Source organism: Mastomys coucha, unplaced genomic scaffold, assembly GCF_008632895.1.
Source record: "Mastomys coucha isolate ucsf_1 unplaced genomic scaffold, UCSF_Mcou_1 pScaffold5, whole genome shotgun sequence".
Lineage (NCBI taxonomy): Eukaryota > Metazoa > Chordata > Mammalia > Rodentia > Muridae > Mastomys > Mastomys coucha.
The window spans coordinates 85,581,041-85,604,544 of NW_022196911.1; the positions used below are offsets into that span (position 1 = coordinate 85,581,041).

At 43.5% G+C, this 23,504-nt stretch overlaps 2 protein-coding genes across 7 annotated transcripts in view; both read right to left on the reverse strand.

The window, feature by feature from the left end:
• Positions 1-23,504, reverse strand: part of Ankfn1 (ankyrin repeat and fibronectin type III domain containing 1) — a 407,382-nt gene that overhangs the window by 276,897 nt on the left and 106,981 nt on the right. The gene's annotated exons all lie outside the window — the stretch shown is intronic.
• On the reverse strand, positions 20,855-21,421 carry LOC116076893 (midkine-like). 2 transcript variants are annotated; one of them, XM_031350949.1, is made up of 2 exons: positions 21,348-21,421; positions 20,855-21,163 (listed from the first exon to the last, which is right to left on the reverse strand). In XM_031350949.1, the coding sequence occupies exons 1-2, from the start codon at positions 21,419-21,421 to the stop codon at positions 20,980-20,982; spliced, it is 258 nt and encodes an 85-aa protein (XP_031206809.1). In that variant the 3' UTR covers positions 20,855-20,979. The 2 variants fall into 2 exon arrangements, with proteins under 2 accessions (XP_031206809.1, XP_031206808.1); XM_031350948.1 differs by lacking the exon at positions 21,348-21,421 and having other exon boundaries at positions 20,855-21,345.

Below are 23,504 nucleotides of genomic sequence, written 5' to 3' on the forward strand. Positions count from 1 at the left end.
TTTCTCCTGGGTGCTTGATGTTTCCTGGGTACAGCCATACCTGCTTGTTCTTCTTCTTAAACAGCAAAACTTTTCACATTCTGCATATTCCAGGAATGCTCCATAAATATTTGATGGTCTGCTCTGCTGCCACCATGTATTTTTAAAATTCAGTGAACAAACACACATTAGGTACCGAGGCTGCACATTTTTCTCCAGGTGTGGAGCTACGAAGCTCCCTGTGAGCATATCATTATAGGAGAATGATAACAGACCTGGAATAAGTGCATGCACATAGATATGTGTCATCTCAGAGTAGAAATTGGCGTAGGGGTTTTAAGTGACCCTAAGGTGACTATCTTGGCAAATAAAAGTCATGGGGTACCCAGTCAGGCCTAAATTTCAAGAAACAATTCTTAAAAATCCTCTTTAATATAATTGTGTTCCAAATTTTGCATAGGACATCTGTATATGGGAAGCATATTGGTTGTTGAAATATGAAGTTCAGATTGAGCTAGGCTGCTGAATGCCGTCTGGCCAACCCAGGAGGTATACTTGCGCAGGTTGGAAAATGCCAGAGTTGGTGTGGGCAGACAGAAGTGCCAGCCAGGGGACAGAGTTGTCAGCAAGCATCACATGGCAGGGAAAGAGGATTGTGAGGGCCAGAGACAAGGAAAGAAGCCCATGAAAGTGGAAGGATCAAAATTGAGTTTGTGATGGCCCATTATTATAGGAGTTCTGGCTGCTATAATAAAAACCAGACCTGAAATGAGGAGTATGACCTTTGCTTGTTGGAAATGGGTGTATGGGGGATGGGTTGGGGGGTGGATCACTCTTTTCAGAAAACACCTTTGAAAAAAATATCTCACAAGAATCAGCTAAAAATGATAGACTAGATGAGGGTCAAGGAAGGTCATCAAATATGAAATAAACAATAAAAAAATCAGTCTTTTCCTTTTACAACAACTAACTGTAGATTTGATGGGAAAAGATTGTCTCTGAATTGGCCATAAAGATACAAAGCACCTTCCGAACTATGAACTGTGCAGGACTCAGCTGACAAAAGGAAAACAAAATCAAACAACGAAAACAAAGGTGTTCATCGGATGCAACGGAAGAACAGAAGGGAAAGCCATGCTGTATCCCAACGCAAAGAGACAAGGGATGGAAGTTCTCTCAAAACTCAGTTTTAGAATTAATGAACTCACGATCAAAATCCCAGGGGCCCGAGGCAAGAAGATTGCTGTGAGTTTGAGGCGGTACTGTGCTAGACAGTGGATAAGCAGGCCACCCGGAGTCACACAGCTGGACCCTGTGTCAGGAAAGCAAACAATAATCAAACAACAAGAGGTCCCACTGGAATAGAAATGTAACTTCAAGATGAACCTAGCATTTAGTTGGATGAATAAACTAGTAAGAAAAGAGGAAAAATTTAAGAAAGAATATTCACGGTAGAGTTAGCTGCTGGTCCTTCCCTTCCTGGCATTAAATAGTTCTCAGAGCTTCATTTCTTACATCAGAGCTGCATTGGAGAAGAGAGAGAGAGACTGAGGAGACAATGGAATGGATTAGTGTTCCCATACCCTCTCACAAGTCAGGAGAGCAAACCTGGGCCCTGCCAGGATGGAGAGGACCACTCAGAGAAAGGTGTTCAAAATAGCTGGTAACAATACCAGTAACAAAACAAAACAAATAAACAAACAACAGGGAAAAAGTCATTTGCTCTTCATAGGAAATACTAATTATGGGATGCATTAGAGAGTTAAATGTGTTAATGAAATAAAAAAGAACAATAAGAACAAGCATTTATTTGCCCTTGGGAAGTTCAAGTCTGTTCCTTGTGGGGTCAAAGGTCTTTGAGTGACACACATCCAAGCCAATGCAGGGAGGAGACCTGTGTTATGTGAAGTAGTTACTGACTGCAGAGGAAAACAAACTGGACTGGCTAGACAGCCCATCCCTGGAATAACCCAAGCCACTGATGCGTGAGCTGAAGTTTGACTGGGGAGAAACTGAAGAACAGGAGAAAGCTCTGGGAAAGAGTGTGTGTGTCTAGACATAGAAGAATACACAGGGGCTATCTATCCCTTCCCCATGGTATGTAAAAGGGTAGCTTTTGAGTCAAACCTATTTTTATTATCTTTACATACAAGACCTCCCCACAATTCAGGTCTTTCAAACGACATGCCTAGCATAATCAAATTCAGTGTTTCCCACTTTCTATGTTGTTTTTTTTCTCCCTCAGTCGCTGGAAACATGATATAACCAAGTTCCCCTGTAATCGATAAAATATTGTACAGTGCGTGTGGAATCAGATATGTGTGTTTTTATAAATGTACATTAGAGAGGGACGGGAACAGAACAGAACAAGGCCAGCTTGTTCGTGCTTTTTAATATAGATATGTTGTACTAAACAGCAAGATATGTCATAAAGTGAAACCCAATACTCCAAAAGGAGATTGCAGTCTCTCCATGTCTCGGTGGCTTTCCTGGGAGACAAATCTTCTTTCATTGGAACAAACACACAAGAGCAATTTTTATGAAGTACTAGGAAATGCCCAGCCATAAAGTTGCGTTGCTGAAGTAAGGCCCAATGTGATTACAATCAAGCTATACTTCGAGATCCACTCCCGGTAGAAGTTCGGTGTCAGGTTAGACAAGGCCATTTGTGTGGTACAATGTGTTGGGTCACTCTCATTGACCACAAATGTTTTTCCAAGGATTTAATGTTTTATGAGGTTCCAGAGCCATCCTGGTGGCTGACACCAACAAATGAGTAGCAAGGATCTTGGTCTGGGGAGTGAAAGATGCTTGATGGAATCTGCGGGAAAATAACTGTTTTAAAATGTAGGGTCCTTTCTCATTTCACTCAAATTACTAACTTTACTCTTATTATATTTTATGCATATACGCAGGAAATAATAACTCTTTACATTTACCTTCCCCACCTCCCCCAGTGGAAGCATAACTCCAGATTTTGGAGACTCTACCAGGGGTGTCCCACCTACGGAATACAGGCTCATGCAGCCAGGATAGCTATGAGTGTGGTCCAACACAAAATAATAAACTTACTTTAAAAATCATTAGATTTCTTTTGTAAGTTGTTTCTTTAACTCAGCTGCATGGTTCTCCAGAATGAATGTTATAGGTGATAAGGTCGTGTCTCAATGTCAGGCAGTAAAGCAATGTACACTTTTACAGTTCATGGGTCCTGAGTTCCACACCCCTGGGTCATGTGTGGGGCCCAAGATAACTCTTACTTAGCCATTGTGGCCCACAGAAATCAAAAGGTTGGCCATACCTCGTGTACAACTCTGTTCTATTCTTATGACGCAGTCCATCTTATGTCTGTGAGTAGTGTTAAACGATGTGAGAGAGGTATAATTAATTCATTACCTCAGGTAATTTCTATGCATATAATTGCAGTCAGGGTCTGGAGATCTTTACTTAGTGAGCCATCAGTAAAGACGTATAGCTAAATGGAGGCTGAAGAGCTGGAGGCACTCACAGAGCAAAGAGATTCCTATGCTGAGGGACACTCTCAGGTATTACCTCTGAGTCTGGCTGTTGTCACAAACCACATGGTTTTCTTTTTTTTTTTTTTTTTTTTTTTTTTTTTTTTTTTTTTTTTTTTGGGTTTTTCGAGACAGGGTTTCTCTCTGTAGCCCCGGCTGTCCTGGTACTCACTCTGTAGACCAGGCTGGCCTCGAACTCGGAAATCCTCCTGCCTCCGCCTCCCAAGTGCTAGGATTAAAGGCGTGCGCCACCACCGCCCGGCTTGCGCCACCACCGCCCGGCTTGGTTTTCTTAATAGAAAAACAGACCCAGTTCCAAGTTCATTCAGCTTTCAGCCTTGACCTACCAAGCGAGCTCCTGTACTTGACAGCACACTAGAGGTCGCAGACCATGTCAGAGTTGTCATGAGGAAACCCCAGGTAGGGTCCAAGAAAGCAGAAATATCAGGAACAGAGTTTTCTTCTGAAGCCCATGAGTATATAAGTTAAAATGCATTGTACTGCATTGTATTTTATTGTTCCTTGGGGCCAGGGTTGATCTTTGCTGTCAGAATCTGTATTTCTTCTTGTTGTTTATTCTACTCGCACAAACTACTTAACAAACCACAACCAACAATGACTAACAGTGACCAAAAACCAACCAACAACCCATCCTACCTCTCAGGGCCCTGGCACTTATATATCCTCTGAAAAATTCCCAGAATTCCGAAGTTCACACGATTGCAGGGACGATCTGTAGCTGGCAAAACCATACCTCTGCTAGAGCATGAGGCAAATCATAGTCAGCTGCTGTGGACAGTCTGAAGCAGCCCCATATCCCACATCTGCGATTAAAATGTATTTTTTGAAGAAACCAAAACTCCAAAATTGAAACTACATTGTACTCATCCCTCAAGCATTTATTTAGGGTATGTTTACAGGGGCTAGTTAGATCCATGAGCAAGCAGAAAGGAAGAGACCTAGCCCTTCAGGGAGCAGAAAGTCTAAATGAGGGAGGAAAATAGAACTTTACAACAATTCAAGTGCTAAGCGCTTGGATGGTGTTTTATACAAACTGCATGGGTGTGCCAAGAATGCACTTGGGGGACGTGGGGATGCTCAACTGGCAAAATGCTTATGGAGCAACTATAAAGACCTGAGAGTGGATCCCCAGAAGTCATGCAAAGATGTGGTAGCACCAGCCTGTAATCTCAATACTCCTTATGACAAGATGGAAGGTGGAGACAGGAGAATCCCTGGAAGCATGGGGCCAGCTAGCCTCATACATGCAGCAGAGACCCTACCTCAAACAAGGTGGACCAACACCCAAGATAGTCCTCTGACCTTCACAGGCAGCCCGTAGTGGGCACATGCCCCTTTCCATGAATATACATGCACACATACAAACAGAGGTTGAAAATAAAAAGAAGGTACTGGCTTCAGAACTCCAAAAGATGCCAGCCAAGATGGAGAAGTTTGAAAACCAAAGGGTGAGCTGTTGAAACGGGTTGAAGAAATAATCCTCTTTATGCAAAAGAATGACAAGAGAGATAATTCAGGTTCTGCTTCTAGGGTCCCCCCTTCCCTCTTTTCCTTCCCCCTGTCCTTCTCTTTTCTCTGCATTTGTTATATCTACACAATCCCTTTCTTTGCTTTTGTCATTATTCGCTGACATGGTATTTACTGATTGATGATAGAGATGAACTGTGGACAAGAGACTAAGGTTGACATTCTTCATTTATTTATTTGTATGTGTATATACATGTGTGCATATTTGTGTATGTACAAGTAAGTGGGGGCATGTGCAGTGCACATGCATAGGTGTGCCCAAGCCAGAGGTCAACCTTGATTGTTATCTCTCAGATGCTATCCACCTTTGTTTTTGAGACAGGGTTTCCTTCTGGCCTGGCATTAGGTAAGACTAAGCTGGCTAGCCATTGAGCCTCAGAGACCCACTGTGTTTACCTTCCTCTTACTAGAAACACCAGCAGTGCACCAACATGCCTGACTTTTTCATGTAGATGTGGAAGATAAAACTCAGGTGTTTAACCTTGCCCACAAGCACTTTATCATCAAGTGAGCTATCTCCTCCTCCCTGAGTTATTTTATTTTTAAAAGATTGTTTTGTTTTGCTTTTGGTGGGATTTTAGGGGTAGGTTTTAGATTCATGTAAAACTGAGAGAAAGGTGTAGAGATTGCTCATATATCCAATCCTGTATGTGCACAGCCCCCTCTGTCACCATGGCATCATTGTTGACGATGGTACATCCAAACAGTATAATCTCTCCAATGCTGAAAGATGAGCCAGCAAGCCTTGAAAAGGAAGAAGTATAAGATGCATATTACTAGGTGAAAATAAAAGAGGGGTAGATACTGTATGTGTCCATCTATATGCCATTCTGACAAAGGCCAAGTTATGGACACATTGAAAAGATCGCTAGCCAGTGGCTAAGGAGAGAGGGATGGGGGATGAGCAAATCATATGCAAAGATATGTAAGTCACTGAAGCTACTCTGCATGACACTGTCACAGTGAAGCCACAGACCATACAATGCTAAGAATAAACTCCAATATAAAGGATGGACTCTCAATGGTTATAGTTGTGACAAAGTAAGGTCATCGATTGGATCGAAGGTCTCATGGTACCTTACCTAACCACAACCGTAACCTTAACTCTACCCCTGCTGAAGGGACCTAGGTTGCTTCCAAGTTCTGGAGACAATGATTCTAGTTGTTACCAAAATCTATACCTAGGTTTTTGTGTGGACTTAAATCCTCGACTTTGAATGAATGTCAAGGAGTGTGACTTGGTTGTATGGCAGAGAGATGTTTAGTTTTGCCAGAAACCATCAAACTGTTTCCCAAAGCTGCTGTAGTATCCCACATTCCCATCCATGGCAAGTCAGGAGGTCCAGATGCTCCACTTTCTCATGAGCATATGGTGGGGTTCATGTCCTGAATTCTGGCCCTGCTGACAGACGTGCAGCATCTTCTTGCTTTAGTTCTGATATGCACATATCTAGCAATACGTAACAGGTGTGTAGTGACATCATATCCTCTGTTTGTTTGTGCACACAGTGAGGGGGTGTGTGTCTTCATGTGGGTGTGTGCAAACATGTGTGAAGTAGACACACACATTAGTGAGTATGGATGGAGGCCAGAGGTAGAGGATATGCTGGGGTACTGAACTCAGGTCCTCATGCTTGGGCAACAAGCATTTTATCTACTAAGACATCGCCATAGGCCCAAACCCCCATCTCAATTTTATTCTAAAATTCAGATTCCCTTGTAACATATGATGTGCAACCTTTCTCCCCAGGCTTATTTGTCACCAATACATTTTCTTGATGAGGAACCAGCCCTTTTAAGGTCTGTGGTCCATTTTTAAGTTGGATTCTTTCTTTCTTTATGGTAGAGTTGGAAGAATCCTTTGCACTCATACCTACAGTGCAAAACCCTGGATCCTATCCTCTTTTTGGGTCGACAATTTTTCTGAAGCCCATGGAATCTAGGGATGCCATTTCCTGTGACAAATATCCTTGTCTTTTTTTTCCTTCCACAAATCACCTCATCCTGGAACATGTTGAACCCAGAAAGCTGTTGGAAGCGCTGGCTGATGCCTGGTAGCTCTGTGACATTGGACAAGCCACTTAACCTCTCTCAAACTGTAAAATGGGATAATAACACACATAGTTCCTGACTTATAGGGCTATTGAGGATCAAACATGATAATATATGTGAAAGGGCTTTTTATAAGCTCCATAATGCTACTCAGATGTGAAGGATTATTATTTTATATGCTCAAGAAAGTCGGCATGGCCGCTGTCCCAGGTGACTAAAAAGCATATGTGATTTTATTTGCCCCAATAATTTTATTCTTATTAGTACTTGTTCTGTATACTACATGGGTATGCACAATGCACAAAGCATTTATTCTTCTTTGGCTACAGTAACTATGCCCCCTCTCTCCAAACTTACCCTTGTAAAAACAAGTAAGACTCATAAAACAAAACAAAAGAAAAAGAAAAAAAGGAGGGGGAAAGAGATGTAGGGTAGCATTACTCATAACCATGTGTCATTGAAAGGACTCACCTGCCGCTTTGCAAATGAGTGGCCCTTGACACCTGACAGCAAATTCTGCTGACCAAATGATCCCCAGGATGTATGGATCTATTGATCTTTTATCTGTCTTTTTCCCTTGAATTTTTTTTTCCCGGTGGTTTCCTAACCCTCCACTTCAGGAGGTAAACACAATTCTGGCAGAGTCCCGGTCTAATTTAGTTTATTAGGGCTTTTACTACAACTTTTTAAGCACTCGCTGATTTTCAAAAACACATTAAAATGGCCATGGCCAATCTTGTAGATTGGTACAAGTCCACATTTCCCAAACGACTTAATAGTCTGCAACTTGTGCCAGACAGAGAGTGAGCTCACCATTCTCTTTCCCAGTACTTTAAGGCTGGACATTGTGTTTTAACTCTGGGGTGGGAGGGAGCCATTTGCCTCCCTATTGCAGGTCTCCTCCCTAGAATTCCCTCCTACAATTTTATAGGTTCCGCTGTCCTGGAGGGCACATTAAGTCCCCAAAGGACGTCTTTGTGGACCATTTCTGGAACTTCAGACTTGCCCCAGCCCATTCTTGGAAAGTAGAGTTTTAGAGATGTTTTTCTAGACAAAGGTTGATATTTTGGGCAGAGGGGGTTGTAAAGTTTATGGAGAGTCTGTCTAGTGGCAAGATAATTAAAATGGAGATTTATGTCTCTGAATCTTTTTCCTTATTTTTTTCTGGATTTTCCTGATCATTGAAGATAAGCTCAACAAAAATTTTATTGAACAAATGCATGAAAGGGTAAATATTTACCATCAGGTTAAAGCTGGACCATAGAGTAAACTCACATTCTATTAGAGCAGTGTTTCTCAACCTTCCTAATGCTGCGACCCTTTTATACCGTTCCTCATGGTGTGATGACACCAGTCATCCAACCATTTTGTTGCTACTTCTCAACTGTAATTTTGCTTCTATTATGAATCATAATGTAAATATCTGATATGCAGGATATCTGATATGCGACCCCCCAAATGGATCATGACCCACATATTGAGAACCACTGTATTAAAAGGAAATCACACACACACACACACACACACACACACACAGAGAGAGAGAGACAGACAGAGACAGACAGAGACAGACAGAGAGAGAGAGGCAGACAGACAGACAGAGAGAGAGAGCAAGAGAGAGAGAGAGAAAGAAAGAAAGAGAGTCACAAAGACAGACAGACACACACGGAGACATAAACAGATACAAACACACACAGAGATACAAAACAAACATACTCAGACACACACATACAGATACACACATAGACTCATTCTCACACAGACTCCCACCTCCCCAACACACACCACATATCACTCTGTGGTGAAAAATGCATTCAAATTTGGGCCATGATTCTTGGTAACACAAAGGAATTGTGGTAAAGATGTGAACAGAGACTGGTAAATGACGAAGGTGACCCACAGTCCAGCCAGGGAACACTTCTTCATAAACACTGTTTCTGAAATCCAGGTTCTGTTGCTATGTGACAATTATTGGGGTTTCTTGTTTCCGATTATTCTTGATATCTGTTTGAGCACCATTCTTTGTTTGGTGACTCAGAAAGGCAAATGGCTCTCTAGACTCTGGAGCAGGATTCTGATTTGAGTTCTGCTCTGAATGGTGACTTGGCTCTGGACAAGTCACTTCAATTCTACAATGAGGCAAAATGACATAAAATTTGCTAGCTTTCAGAGGTGACGTGAAGATCAAGCGGGATCACGAGAGTCTATGCTTCAGACATGGATATTTGAAAATTTCTAGAATAAGTCTAGACACAAAGGTTGGTAGGAAACATTCTTTGAGTAATTATAGCTACATATACAACAGATTGGTTTTTGAACAGTAAAGAGAAAGCTAATTCTTATGTTCTTTTATGTAGTATATGTGAATACAGATAAATTCACACATGCATAAGTGCCTGGCATATATTTGCATGTACATATATCTACTTGTTTAACGTCTGTTTCAAGGGAATAGCAATAGCAAAGAGAAGACAGTAGGCATGCTGATGTCTGAATGCCAGGAGGTTCCTTTGGGTGGTCTGCAGCTGTGACGCATGCTTAGGAACTAGAGCCTCCATTGTTGCCAGGCCTCCATTGTTGCAGGGCCTCCATTGTTGCGGAGCCTCCACTTGTTGCTGTATTACCTCAACTAAACCACTTCACCTATCTGAGCTCAATTCATCATATATAAAATAGAGAAAAACAGTGTCTGCCTTACAAAGTGTGTGTGTATGTGTGTGTGCACTCACATGCATGTGTGTGCCTGCATGAGTGCATGTAGATATAAACATATATCTATAATGTGTTCATATATATACACATGTATATATATGTATATATGTACATATATATAATTGTTAAAAACTATTTTGGGAGCTGGGGATATGGTTCAATCAGTAAAGGGCTTAAGACCTGTGTTCAAATCTCAGTACTCACATAGAAGCTGGGCAAAACACTGGGGAGGTAGAAACCAGGAGAATCCTGGGGCTTGCTAGCCATCTAGTCTAACCAAATTCTTGACCTTCAGGTTACTGAGAAACCTTGTCTCAAAAAGAAAAAAAAAAAGAACAGAAAAAAAAAAGAAAAGAAAAAGAAAAAATGGAGAATGACTAAAGAAAACATCTTCAGGTACCCTCTGGTTCCTCACTCATATGCACCCACTTACATATACATATACACACACAGATACACAACATACACCACAGCTAATATATTTGCAACACACATTCATTATATGTGCATATATTTGAAAGGGTTGGGTACTTAGCAATCATCTAATAACCAGTTGTTATTTCTTTTATAGCATAAATTAAAAATAACTATAACAACACAGTGTGTGCAAAATCTTCCCATCTCAGAGGTCAGAATATATACAGAATGCTCCCACTACACAGGAGTGACTAAAAAAAAATATTCCAGATAAGAAGGCATTCACATAGGAAAGATGAGACTTCTTGGCCAAGCTGAGCACACATCAGAAAGAATTGACATTATCTTTCTAATAACAAAGAGCATCACTCATTCCCTAGACTCAAACAGACAACTAGACTCAGGGGAAAGGTGTATAGCGTGTTAGCCGCTTGAAATAGAAATGGCCTTTGCAAACAGCTCCATAACGAAGCCCTTAATGCACCACATGGAACGCAGGGCCACATGTTTTGTAGTTAATGAACCTAGAAGCTGAGGCCAGTAATGTGGCTTAGAGGGCGGTGCTCCTTCCTTGATGCCACGAGGTAAATTAGCATCTAGTCTTCTGTCGTGAAACTTTCAATAAAGAACTGATTATAGAAGGCATTAAGTCTTTCTGTAATTACAGCTATAAATATAGATAACCAAGTCATTTGGAGTGCTAAAATCAATTTTACTGTTTATGCACTCACCCTGCTATATATTTAGCTGTTGACTTTTAACTCAAGACCTAAGCAGCTGGTGAAAAATACCCTTAGAATACTAATTATGTTGTCACGGGGAATGCCAATAAATGTTGCCCTGAGGAGGGTTAATCAGGATAGAACACACTGTAATTGTTTTACCCACTAAAACACTATATGTGGGGAGAGAGCCTATGATTTCATCTCATAAATTCAATGCTAAATGATTTCCTCTGGCTATTTTCAACAGTGTCATCCCTACAAGTTCCTTTTGAGCTCTTAGCTGCATGTGCAGGCCTGGTGCTCAGGGAGGCCATCCATTCTGAACTACAGGTTTGCAAAGTGTGGTCTATGAAGAGATATGAATGGACTTAACAGACTCTGGATCCTCCCATTCAACCGTAAGCAGGGGGATTTGCGCAAGCAGGGACGAGTGTGGGGCACAAAGTGCAAAGCACACCCAGTTTGGTAAGTTCATCTCTCTCCTAGCTGCATGTCAGAGAGCAGAAGTGACTGTATTCAACCAGCAGAGTGACACCATTCTTTTCTCAGGGAGGTCAAATAATAAAGGAAAGAAAAGGAGGTCAAAAGAGTTGCCACCCATACCATGTATGATGGTGCATACCTGCAATCCCAACACACAGGCTGAAGATTTCCAGTTAGAAGCCAGCCTAGGTTACCCAGCAAGACCCTATCTTCCAAAAACCATTCATCCACAGTTCTCTTTGCTTGCTCATGTATTCATAGTAACTATCAGAACATCACCCATACACAAAACTTAGTCTGCTATGATAGACCTCACATTCTGCACATGCAAGGTAGGAGTGCTTTTCAAACCTATCAAACCCATGGCCTTTCCTTGGCTGGATCTTTCACCTTCAGGAGTGTCCAACCTTTGGCACTGGGAGATAATGTCATGTATAAAGTTCTAGCCAGAGTCAAGTTAACACAAATAAATTAGATAAATAAATAAATATAACATATATTTTTATCATGTATCAGATGGCTTGTGCTTGAGTCCTCTATTTTGCTTCACTGATTTAGAAATCATGCCTGGTATTAGAAACCTAGCCAAATACCCAGGCTAATGAGGCAAAGGGTCATTGAGGAGAACCTATTACCACTGTTGTCTTAGATAGCATGTCATTGCTGTAGAAGGACACCATGACCAAGGAAACTCTTATAAAGAAAAACATTTAATTGGGGCTGGCTTATAGTTTTCAAGGCTCAGTCCATTATCATCACAGCAGGAAACATGGCAATGTGTGGGCAAACATCTTGCTGGAGATGCTGAGAATTCTACATGATGATCTGCAGGCAGCAGAAGTCTTCTGAAGACAGTCAGGAGGAGGCTCTCATTCCACACTGAATAGAGCTTGAGCATAGGACACCTCAAAGCCCACCTACACATTACACAGTGATCCACTTCATACAAGGTCTCATCTACTCCTAGAAGGTCACACCTCATAATAATGCCACTTCCTGTGGCCGACCAATGGAGCCAATAAATCCATGGAGGTTAAACCTATTCAAACCACCACAACTACTTTCCTAGATCAGCCTAATTTCTGACTGCAGTCTATATAACCTTCTTTTACCTACAGGTAAGTGTAGCTGTCACCCTATATATCATCTCTCTTTACAACAAAGACCATTAAAGAAAACCACAACTGACCAGGCCTTAATGGGAACATCTACAACACAACTTATGAACCTAAGGCTTCTTGAAGAAGACATGGCAGAAGGATGGTAAGAGCCAGAGGACCAGAAAGTAAGAGTGTGTCTCCTAAAAGAGAAGGGGAAGCAATCTCCATGATAGCTTGACAATATGACTGCCAAAGGAAGACCTGAGCAATGGATAATTTGGAAAGAGGAAATCTCAGGGTGGTGGTAGTGGCAGTGGATATGGGGGTGGAGGGGCGGCATTGTCCCACCCATAGACAAAGAGCTATAGACAATTAATGATTGACTGGGGAGAAAGGGAGACTTAGTTTCTTTGAGGAATGAGCTCCCTAATTGGTTATCCAATACAAAGTGGTGAGCCATGAAATCATATATACACAGCAACACCAAACAGGTGTTGCTGTCACATTTATATGCCTATATTAATACCTATGTAACAATAATAATTAAAGAAGAAAAAGCCATCAATTGAGAGAGAGAGAGAGGGACCATGGCAGGGTTGAGGGGAAGGAGCATGGATTGAAAGGAGGAAAGACAGAGGAGAAGGGATGGGATAGGCAAATTCCCAGGGAACTTTGCATGCCTTCTTAAGACTATCTCAAGTAATCTCCAGAGGAATTTAATACTTGCCTATTGACATTACCTCTACTTTTGAGATTTCCCTAGTGAATCATTAAGTCTGACGCTAGGCTGGCACTCTACTTATTCAGGTACTGGGGGCTGAAAATTTCACCAACAAATAGTGCAAAGACAAACTTATATTGCTGGTGTCCCGTATCTAATGCTGTGCTCCATAGCTGGTCAGGGATATTCAAATGAATGTTCTCAAAGTAATAAATGGGTTACATTTTGAAGATGCCCCATTGACAGACATATCCTGGAAAGTCACACAACTCGTGGATCATTTTGGGAGGGCAACCTGCTGGGTTGGGTGGTTGGGGGACTCCACTCAGAGTTTTAGCCAGACCCACTTTTCCTGAGTCTACGCCTTCTCTTTGGGCTTCAATGTAAGGCTTTTTTGGTGTCACTTGCAAAAAAGTGTGTGTGGACTTACAAGAGAAAGGTGAATGATACTCTTTCCTCCTTGAGAACAGTAACCAGGCAGTTTTTTAAAGGTTAGTTCCATTGACACACAGGGACAGTTTGTGAAGGGGGGAGTTCTTCAGCAGTAATTCTGCATTTACGATCAAGCCCACTGTGACTTTCCATAAAAGATAATAAAGTCCTCGTGGAAATTAAAAGCCTTGCAAGAAAATGCTGGAAGTAACATGTATCAGTGATATACCAAAGAAAAATTCTCAGGATCTCAAAAAGAAAAATAGTAACGGAAATAAAGCATACAAATAATGCAAAACAAAAACAAAAACAAAATGGCCCTGGAAGCTACAGTAAATAAATTAAAATTAAAGCTTTGGCTTAAAATAGCATATTTTTTACACCTTTATTCCTTCTGCTGCAAGCATCATGGGCTTTAGCCTATACAATGAAAGTTTTCTCAAACAAATGCTGGATTGGTTATCTATTATGGAGTGCTTCCTGGTTCCAGAGAGTGATCTAGGTAGGATGATGGGATCTCTTATTTGCCAACTTACACATTAGCTCAAAGTAGTAAATCTGCTATAAGTGGATTATAAAACCTAGCCTGTCCCCTTGCAACCTTTCACAGGACTGATGGGACAGGAATCTCCAGGCTGCTCTTGGTGCTGGCTCTGAGTACTCTCTGCTCAAGGCCAAGGTGAGACAATGCTCCATCTGATACCTAAACATTGTTTAACACTGAGAAAGACTTCATTTCCATGCTGGAAAACTGAAATACTATCTGGGTTACTGGGTGGCAGCAGGCAGTGTGCACACAGTGACCTGTGGCTGAGGCCCCTTGAACATGGGCCCCCATCAGGCATGGTCCTGTCACTCAGCTCGGGCAGAGAGTTCATTGGCTGGATGGAGTCTTTGGAGAGTCAAACTAAACTGTTGAGTGAGGTCTTTAATGCTCCGTCCCTTACCTCCTCTTTCCATCAGTGTGGAGCGATGCTGACACCCATAGAAGAGAGTGGCTATTCTGGCCTTCCTCTATGTGCACAAGCAACACTTTGACAATCCAGAAGGCAATAGTGGCTCACAGCCAGCACAGCTCCAGGCTGCTTCTTGTTCATTACCTGGGTCCCTTGTTTTCTCAAGCAGTGGCAGGGCTGATACAGCAGTATTTAAAGGACTATACCATGTTCTGACCTGGCCAAGAGATTCTGTGTCCTGAAAGAGCCCATACTTCAAATGATACACTCTTCTTTTACAATAAATACATAATGGCTGCCTGACATGTACTGGAGATAGATATATGACACGGACTATATGCTCATATCTTTCCAGCTCTTCCTCTAGGCACCTGGAGGTATCTGCTTCTATGACTGCTCGTATACTTCATTGTTTTCCTTCATACCCACAAGGTGATGTGGTACAGACAAGTGAGTACATTCACATACAAGTGAGTAAGAACACCTTGGCTCTGAGTCCAATTTCCTCCTTTCATTCTAACATCTTCTGAGGCCAATCATACAAAACACAGGGTGAGGCCCAGCCTTGAAGAAGCAACCACAAGAAATGGGCAGAGAAGTTTGCTTTGCTATAAATGGAATTCTTTTTAAGTCCTTGTGCACGCAGACTGAGAACCAACATCTCACACACACACACACACACACACACACACACACACACACCCCAGTCCCATGAATTCCCAAGCTCATATCCATCAAATCCAAACTTTAAACTTGAGTAGTAAATACATCTGTCTCACAAAGTCCAAAGTATTTATTACAGGGATCACCCACTTCAGGAATTTAAACAATGTTCAGACCAAGGAAAAAAATTCTCTACCAGGATTTTAAGCTCTTCTTTCCCCTCTCTCCAGCTGGCTAGCAAAACTTGACATGAAAACAAGCGAACCTAGTGGACTCCATTTTGCCCTCCCTCGGTTCCACATTCCCTAGCTACCCTCCTTAACCCCTCCTCACTCAATCACATGGATTTACATCATTTACACACTCATGTGTGCACATTCGTGCATCCGTGTGAGCCCCCCCACACACACAAGAAAGAAGGGAAGAGGGCAGGGGAGAGAGAGGAAGGTAAAGAGAGCACAAGAATGTATATAATGTGTAGTTACTAAAGAGACTCCCCCACTCCTTGCCATGCACATATAGGATGGTAAGGAACCAACCATTCCTAACTCTCTATGTCTCTGCAAAAAATCAAGTAAATGGATGTCAATTAAAAAAACTGTAAGAAAATATTTCCTTGTTTCTGCCTCTCTTGCCATCTTCCCTTCTTTCCCTCTCTCCACCACCTAATAGTAGGCTATTAAAGCCATCTCTAGCTGTCTGAGCTGTAGTGTGTAAGCTGTGGCTACACTGAACAGAGTTGGGTGCTTGCTTTCTTTAAGCATTCCCTGTTAGCAAAAAGAAAGGCTAGTTTGTCTACTCCCACCCACTATAACAGAGAGAGCCACTGGTTGATAACTGAACAGTAAGGAGTTGGAAACTCTTATAGCTGGGACAGAAGAGTCTCCAGCAGTGAGAAAGGATGGGCTGGTGCAGAAGGTATGGACCCTGAGCAGGAAGGTGGTGATCTGGGTGGCACCCCTCATAATTACTGGCTATTCTGGCTCTCAGTTACTGAGCTGAGTCATTTCTCATTTGTCGTTGATGCAGTGTGTGTTGTGAATAACTCAAACAGTGCCAGTCACTACTCATAACAGCTAGAGTCATTCCACACACACACACACACACACACACACACACACACTCACGCACACACACTTCTCTGTTTGGGGTGAGTGGAAAGCTTAATCTCTAGAAACTTCTTCTAAACTGAAAAACAGAAGCACCAAGGGGTCCCTCCACACAGAGAACACATTTTCATATCTAGCTGTGTTTCTAGCTAAAGCTGTGCAGGCACCATGAGAGCTTCCGGTTTTTCCTTAGACAATCATAGAAAGAGAAAGCCAACTGAGTCCTAAGGCTGGAGAATGCACATGGAGACACAGTTTTCACTTTACTACTCTTTACCTCAGAAGGTGAGTGGGCTCCTTGGGGCAGAAGAAAAGAAATGGTAACTCAGAAAGGAAATTAACTCCCTCCCATGGAACACAGAGAGATAATCAACCCCCCTGCTCCATCCACCTAGTGAAATCAAAGGAGGGTTCTCTTTAGTGTGCCTACTGGCAGACTGCTTTTAACCTGAGTTAAGCCCCTCCCTTCCGGCTCCTGCCAATTCTCTAGGGTTGAGTTTGGCTTTCAAACTTTGACTGTAGTCAGCGGAGGGGAAAGATGAAAGTGGGAGGGGAAGACTATTAGGGACCAAACCTTTGTTCACTTTCTTCTGATTTGAGAGTAAATGACTGGATGTGAGATGAACTGGGCAGGAAGGATCCCTAGAGCCTTGTTTAGGCAAAATGCTAACCAAGAGCTGCAGCCCTTGGGCTCTAATTATAGGATCCTTAACAGGCACCAACAGCTGATCCACATGGCAGGAAGCAGCCACAAATCCTAGTGATGCTGACATGGGGAAAGGTCATCTCAGGAGCACGGGGGGAGGGGGGCTTACAAGGAAGGGCAATACAGAGTGTCTAACCAAAGATGCTACAGACATTTTTCTTCAAAGATCATGGGTTTAGGAGGTCTTCAGCTCTTGCTCTGTCTTCTAGTTCAACCATCTTGGAATAGGAATGTGAGAACTCTACCCATTCACTAAGGGATTACAAGTAGCTTGGGTTCTAGTGTTTCCGGATGGGCAGACAGAAAGCTTTCTAGAAAAGTATATTCAGAGACTTGAAGGGACTCAAAATCCCTAAAAGCCTGACAGTAAAGGTATCTCCATGACATCTGACTTCCATGGCCAACCCAATGAAAGGCCACAGAAAGGCAGAGCTAGAAAAGACAGCTCCCAGGGAAGGACTTTCACCCTTTTCCTTGCGGATGCAGATGAATCACCTACAGAGTCTGGATGACACACAAGGGTTCTCAGAACACAGTAGCACAGCCAGCAGGGAAAGAACAGAGGAAGCTGGCTGGAAGCTTGGGGCTGGCAGGAGTCTATACCAGTGAGGAAGGAATACTCAAGGCCGATGATGGAGAACATCAGTCACGTGATTGTTCCTGTGGTCCCAGCAAACATCACATCCCCGAGGGGATGAATACATGTTCATCATATATTGATTGAGTCCCTTTGGGGTGCCAAACATTGTTCTTAGGACTGGAGAGATGCTAGTGAGCAAACCAGCCATCATAAACTCTGGCCCCAGAATTGACATTCTAATGTGTGTGAGAGAGTATATGAGTATGTGTTTGGGGGTAGCATCTAGGGAGACTAATAAAGTTTGTGGAGTTGAAATATACAAAGTTCTATGGAGAATTAGGAAGGAGCTGATGTAATGGTTTATCAGATTATTAGGGCAATAGGAAGAACGAGGAAGGCCTGACTGATAAGGAGTATTCAAGTAAGACTTCAGGACAGTAAAGAATACCATCTGAAGAAACACATTCTGGGTATTCCTTTCTATCAGACCTGGGCAGAGGTCAGTGGTGGCTGAAGACAAAAATGTGTGAGTGGCCTTCAGTGGGGATGCCAGAGCTCTAGATCCATGTAGGCAGTTGAAAGCAAGGACCAAGAACAGTTGAGATAGCCTGACAAACACAGTGAAGGCATCATGTTAAAACCATGGGAAAGTCATGAGAAATTACCTGCCTGTCCTACTGAAGTGCCAAGGTCTCAGGATTTGGTTGAGGGCAAGACAGAGGCTGGTGAATAGGTGAGGAACCCAGTTGCAGGTCGAAGTGACATCGTGCTCTGAATTTCATGTCATTGTGGCGGTGCCTGGAAACTGTAAGGAGCGCCATGTGTGGAGCAGATGCCCCAAGCATCCTAAGGGAAGGGAAGGACCTGTCTGTGACTCTCTAGTGGCTGGCTAGAGACCATGTGAACAGGGGCCAGCTGAGAAAGAGATGCTCATGAATTCTCTGGAATTGCCTGATAGACTTGCCAGGAGAAAGGAGACTATTCCAGACTGTGTGTTCGAGCTCTAGTTTCTACTTTCTCAACAGTTTCCCTGCTTCCTAACTCTGAGTTTGGGCTCTGGATGCTTGGGTGGCATTCCCCACCCTCCAACCCCCATCCCCACTGCTCACGTGTCCATCCTTCCTTGACTTCTCACTGTTATCTCCTTGCACTGACTTTGGCAACTCCCCCAGGCCTGCCTTTGTCACCTGCTTTCAGCTTCCTGGTTTTGAGCTGATAGAAATATCTCCTGCTAGCCCAGCCTTGATGCTTCATCCAGTGTGATCAAGACTCAGATAAGACTCCAGCACTCATGTAAAGAGCCAGGCATGGCCACACAGGCCTGTAACTCCTCCTTTGGGAGGTAGACACAGTTGCATCTTGAGAGCTCTTTAGTCAGCCAGCCCAGCAGAAACGAAAAGCTTCCAGTTCAGTGAGAGACTTTGTCTCTGGGTGATAATGTGGAGAATGGTAAAGAAAGACACCGGAGGTCCCGCCAGAGCATGCACCACACACAGAGATGGGAAGAAGCCATTCTCCAGGCTTGAGAGGTTTTGCAGCTTGATGAGGATTTTAAGGAAGAAAGAATATTGTAGTTTTCCTCAAATTTAAAGGCAAAGAAAGAAGCAGAGCCCTGACTCTCTATAAAGAAGCTCTTCCCTGTCCTATGTATGTATGTACAGGGAGTTGAAATCTGTCTTCCCCTATGTTTGGGTTCTGACCAGAGCTCCTTAATCTCATGCGTTTTTTCCTCACTTGTAAAATAAGAATAATGCTTGTCAGAGCAGTCAGTAGTAGAAAATAGATACACTCTATAAAACACTGTGTGTGTGTGTGTGTGTGTGTGTGTGTGTGTTTAACAAGAACCCCCTGAACATGCCATACAATTACACATAGAATTTATTTTCTTGCTGTCATCCCTGGCAATAACAAACACACGAGGCATCCCGAAGGTTACATTCTGGAAGGTCTTAATTAGAGAGGTTAAATGTCAGAGTGATCTACAGCAAAGCCAGGGTGGAGACCCCTCCTCCTTGCTTCTGTTGTTGGCTCTGCCAGCTGGAAACTTCCTCCTCCTAAGCCTCAGTGTTTGTCTGGGGAGAGTTTGAGTTCTCCGAGCCACATGCTTCCCTGATGTTCACTGTCTCATCTGTATGGACATCTGTGCTGGGATGGATCTAATGGGTCCGTGTGAAGATCCAGGCTCTCTGGATGATGCAGCCCAGCTGTGGACCAACCCCTTGTTGCAGAGACTTGGCCACTTCTCACAGGGATGTCAACTGGAGAAAAGAATTTTCCCCTGGCAGTTTCTATAGAGCCAAGTGCCCGTCCCAGGCTTTTGGATTTTCCTCTTCTGTTCATCCACTGTTTATGGAAAATGAATCACTTGATTCACTTACAAATGGACAGGAAACTTGGGAATAAACAATACAACATCCAGGAATGCCATGACTGCCCTTGGCATAGCTAGTATAACCCATGCTGTAGACCTTCTGTTTGCAGAACCTAGTGGGAGGAAGACACTGGCTTCTGAAGGCAGAGGGAGAACCTCAGCTCCTCTCCGTTGGAGACAGGAGTCTGTTTCCACTAGATTCCTCTTCTCTTACAGGGGTCAAGGGCTCCTTGCTCCAATCTCTGCCTCTCTAGTCTCCCAATACTTCCAAGACAGAGAGACCAAGAACCACCTGAGATGGAAATCAGGTGGTACCCAACAGAGACTCACAGGGAAGTCCCCCCTAACTCCCTCAGCCATTTCCCAAACAGTATAGAATCCATGCTAACTCCTATTTCTTTCTAAGGCTACCATAAAGTTGCTTTTTGGAGTTTAGCCTCACCCCACTTGGCTCTGGGGAAATTTTCTGTGTTGAACTCTTCCCAGCTCCAGAACATAATTCTAAAAGCTGTTCTTATTTCCTGAGACTTAAATCAGCCTGAAGGATATGGATATGGAGGGAGAGGAGCAGAGGCACCGAAACAGAAAAATGAGGATGCTACTACATTTTAGTACATTTCTTTCTTTCTTTCTTTTTTTCTTTTTTTGGAAAAAAAGTGAGTTTATTTTATTCATTTCTTAATAACAGGTATCAGGGTGGGGAGAACAAAAGGGGGTATGGGGAGGTTCACTTCCCAGAATCCCTTGTCCCTCCCCACTTTGGGCACTTGATGTGGGCGTGAGAGGGCAGGCGTGATTGACAAAGCTGACAGGAAGACAAAAGGCACTGGTAAGTTATATCTTGGGCCTGTGGGAGAGGAGGGCTCCGTCCAGACTCCCGGCAAGGCCAGAGGCTCCCTGGCCTCCTGACTTAGTCCTTTCCTTTTCTTTTCTTAGCTTTGGTCTTCGACTTGGTCTTGTAGGTGCAGGGCTTGGTCTCCTGGCACTGGGCGCTGTACCGAGCCTTCTTCAGGGTCCCTTGGCGGGCTGGGCTTTGGTTGGCAGTGCTCCCATCACACGCCCCCCAGCTCTCAAACTTGTATTTGCAGTCGGCTCCAAATTCCTTCTTCCAGTTGCAGGGCACCTTGCAATGGACGCGCTGGGTCTGGGCCTCACAGATACCCTCGGGGAAACCCATGCCGCAATCTTTGCTGCTGGGGGTGCAGGGCCCCCAGGTCCACTCCGAACACTGCCCTTCTTCACCTTCTCTCTCTCTCTCTCTCTCTCTCTCTCTCTCTCTCTCTCTTGGCCACCGCGGATGTGACCACCAAGAGGACAAGAAGGGAGAGAAGGAAGAAGCCTCGGTGCTGCATCTCACTCACGGCCGCTTCGATGCTTTGCTCCCTCCCGCTACGGCCTCCATTTTTAGTACATTTCATAGACTGATCTGAAGCATGTCCCCATATGTTCTCATGACCTCCCTCACTACAACCTCCTAGCTGCTTTCTGTGAACCCTGTACTTGTTTCTCTGTTCTTGCAGATTGTAAAACTTCCGTATTCGTACTGACAATTACTTGGGTGTCTCAATTGCACTCTGGACAGGCAACCCTACATGAGAAAGGCTTTGTCTTACTTGGTTTAGTATCTTTAGAATTACCTGGAATATATTTAACTTTAATATATATTGGCTGGATGAATGAATGAGTGAGTAAACGTGAGTTTCTAATAATCATTATTTTCTTTCATCCCAAGATTGCTTTTTTAAAATTAGATTTATTCATTTTATTTTATGTGTGAATGATTCACCTAACTGTATGTATGTGTACCATACCCATGCCTGGTGCCCATGGAGGTCAGAAGAGGGCACTGGACTCTCTAGAACTTGAGTTACAGATGATTGTGAAGCATCATGTGGGTGCTGGGAGTGAAACTTAGGTCCTCTGCAAGAGCCTTAACAAGTGGCCTTAAGCCAGGCAGTGGTGGCACACACCTTTAATCCCAGCACTTGGGAGGCAGAGGCAGGTGGATTTCTGAGTTCGAGGCCAGCCTGGTCTCCAGAGTGAGTTCCAGGACAGCCAGAGAAACCCTTTCTCAAAAATCCAAAACAAAACAAAACAAAACCAAAAAACAAAACAAAACAAAACAAACCAACAAACAAAAAAACAAAAAACAAACAAAACAAGTGGCCTTACGCTCTGAGCCACCTCTCTGGCCCAAGATTATGTTTTGAAGATACTTGCAGCTTTTTCCTTCTGTTTTCCTCCTTCTGTTCTTCTCCCCCCGCCCCATTCCCCTTTCTTTCAGCTGAAGCAAAGAAAGCACTCAGAAGCTTGAGTCTCAGAACAGGAGCTGACTATACAGACCCAGAACGAGGCAAAGTCTGCAAGCTTTCCTGTCTACAGTGTGACTTGTTACGGATTCATAAGGCTTGGCCATGTGGCTCAGGAGTGATTAAGAATGGGCTCTACAAACACAGTCTCCGGAGGCTGAGCTTCCTATGGCTCACTAGCTCACCTAACTCGAAGGGACTGCTTGCTCTGTTGGCATCATAGGGGTATGGTGGAGAGACCCTTTTTTCACCTACCCAACCTTAGGGTCTCCCTGAATGCTGCTAACACAGAGAGAGCACTCTCTCTGCCAGAACAGAGATGACAGTACAGCTCCTTCCAGTCTATCAGCTTCCTCCTTAGGCTAATTGCTCTGGAAAACTGGGCTATGTCCCCAGCAAGGCCCATGAGGGCTATGCCCTTTGCAGAGGTCCCTCTGCAAAGTCTATTTCAAATTCCTGTGCTCCTGTCTCTTGCCCTGGGCCAGCACCTCCAACCTTGTCTTCTCATGTTGCAGGAATTATTAAAAGAAAAAGATCACCTCTCAATCTCTCCTGCCCTGCTGGACCACGTTCCCACTCTAGTGCCGGTACTGGCGGGCTACACTATGTCCCAGCGGAGTCCTGTTATTCTCTCCCAGCTAGCAAAATCATCTCATTTACATGCAACGCCCCACACACCCCACAATCAGTCACCTAGCGCCTAGTTACCCTGCAGAAACATGACTCTTAAGGCTTAATTATCCAATCAGGTTTATGTATCAATAAGATCACAATTTACAAGATGCCAATACAATAATTTCAGAGCCACATGATAAAGGTAATGTTTTAACCCAATTATTCTAACCTTGTGAAAACCTTAGCTATTTGTGGCTGTTTAAAACCACGAGGGGACTGGATCATCTCCCTGCTCATCTGTCTCCATGTTGACTTCTTCTGTCTCTCCCTCCCTCCCTCCCTCCCAAACTTCTAGCTCTGCCTCCCTATCACAGGTCTGTTACTGCCCTAATGTGATTAGACAGAGAAAGTGCTGCAACATTCTCACTCTGGGAGACATGTTCCTTCCTATTCTAAAAATTGAAAAGCTTCTGGAGGGATGCTCCCCCTTCTCCTTCCAGGACTCCTCTCC

Excerpts from the sequence above, each read along its gene's own strand:
- LOC116076893 (XM_031350948.1), bottom strand. The coding sequence starts at position 21,246 with ATGGGTTTCCCCGAGGGTATCTGTGAGGCCCAGACCCAGCGCGTCCAT.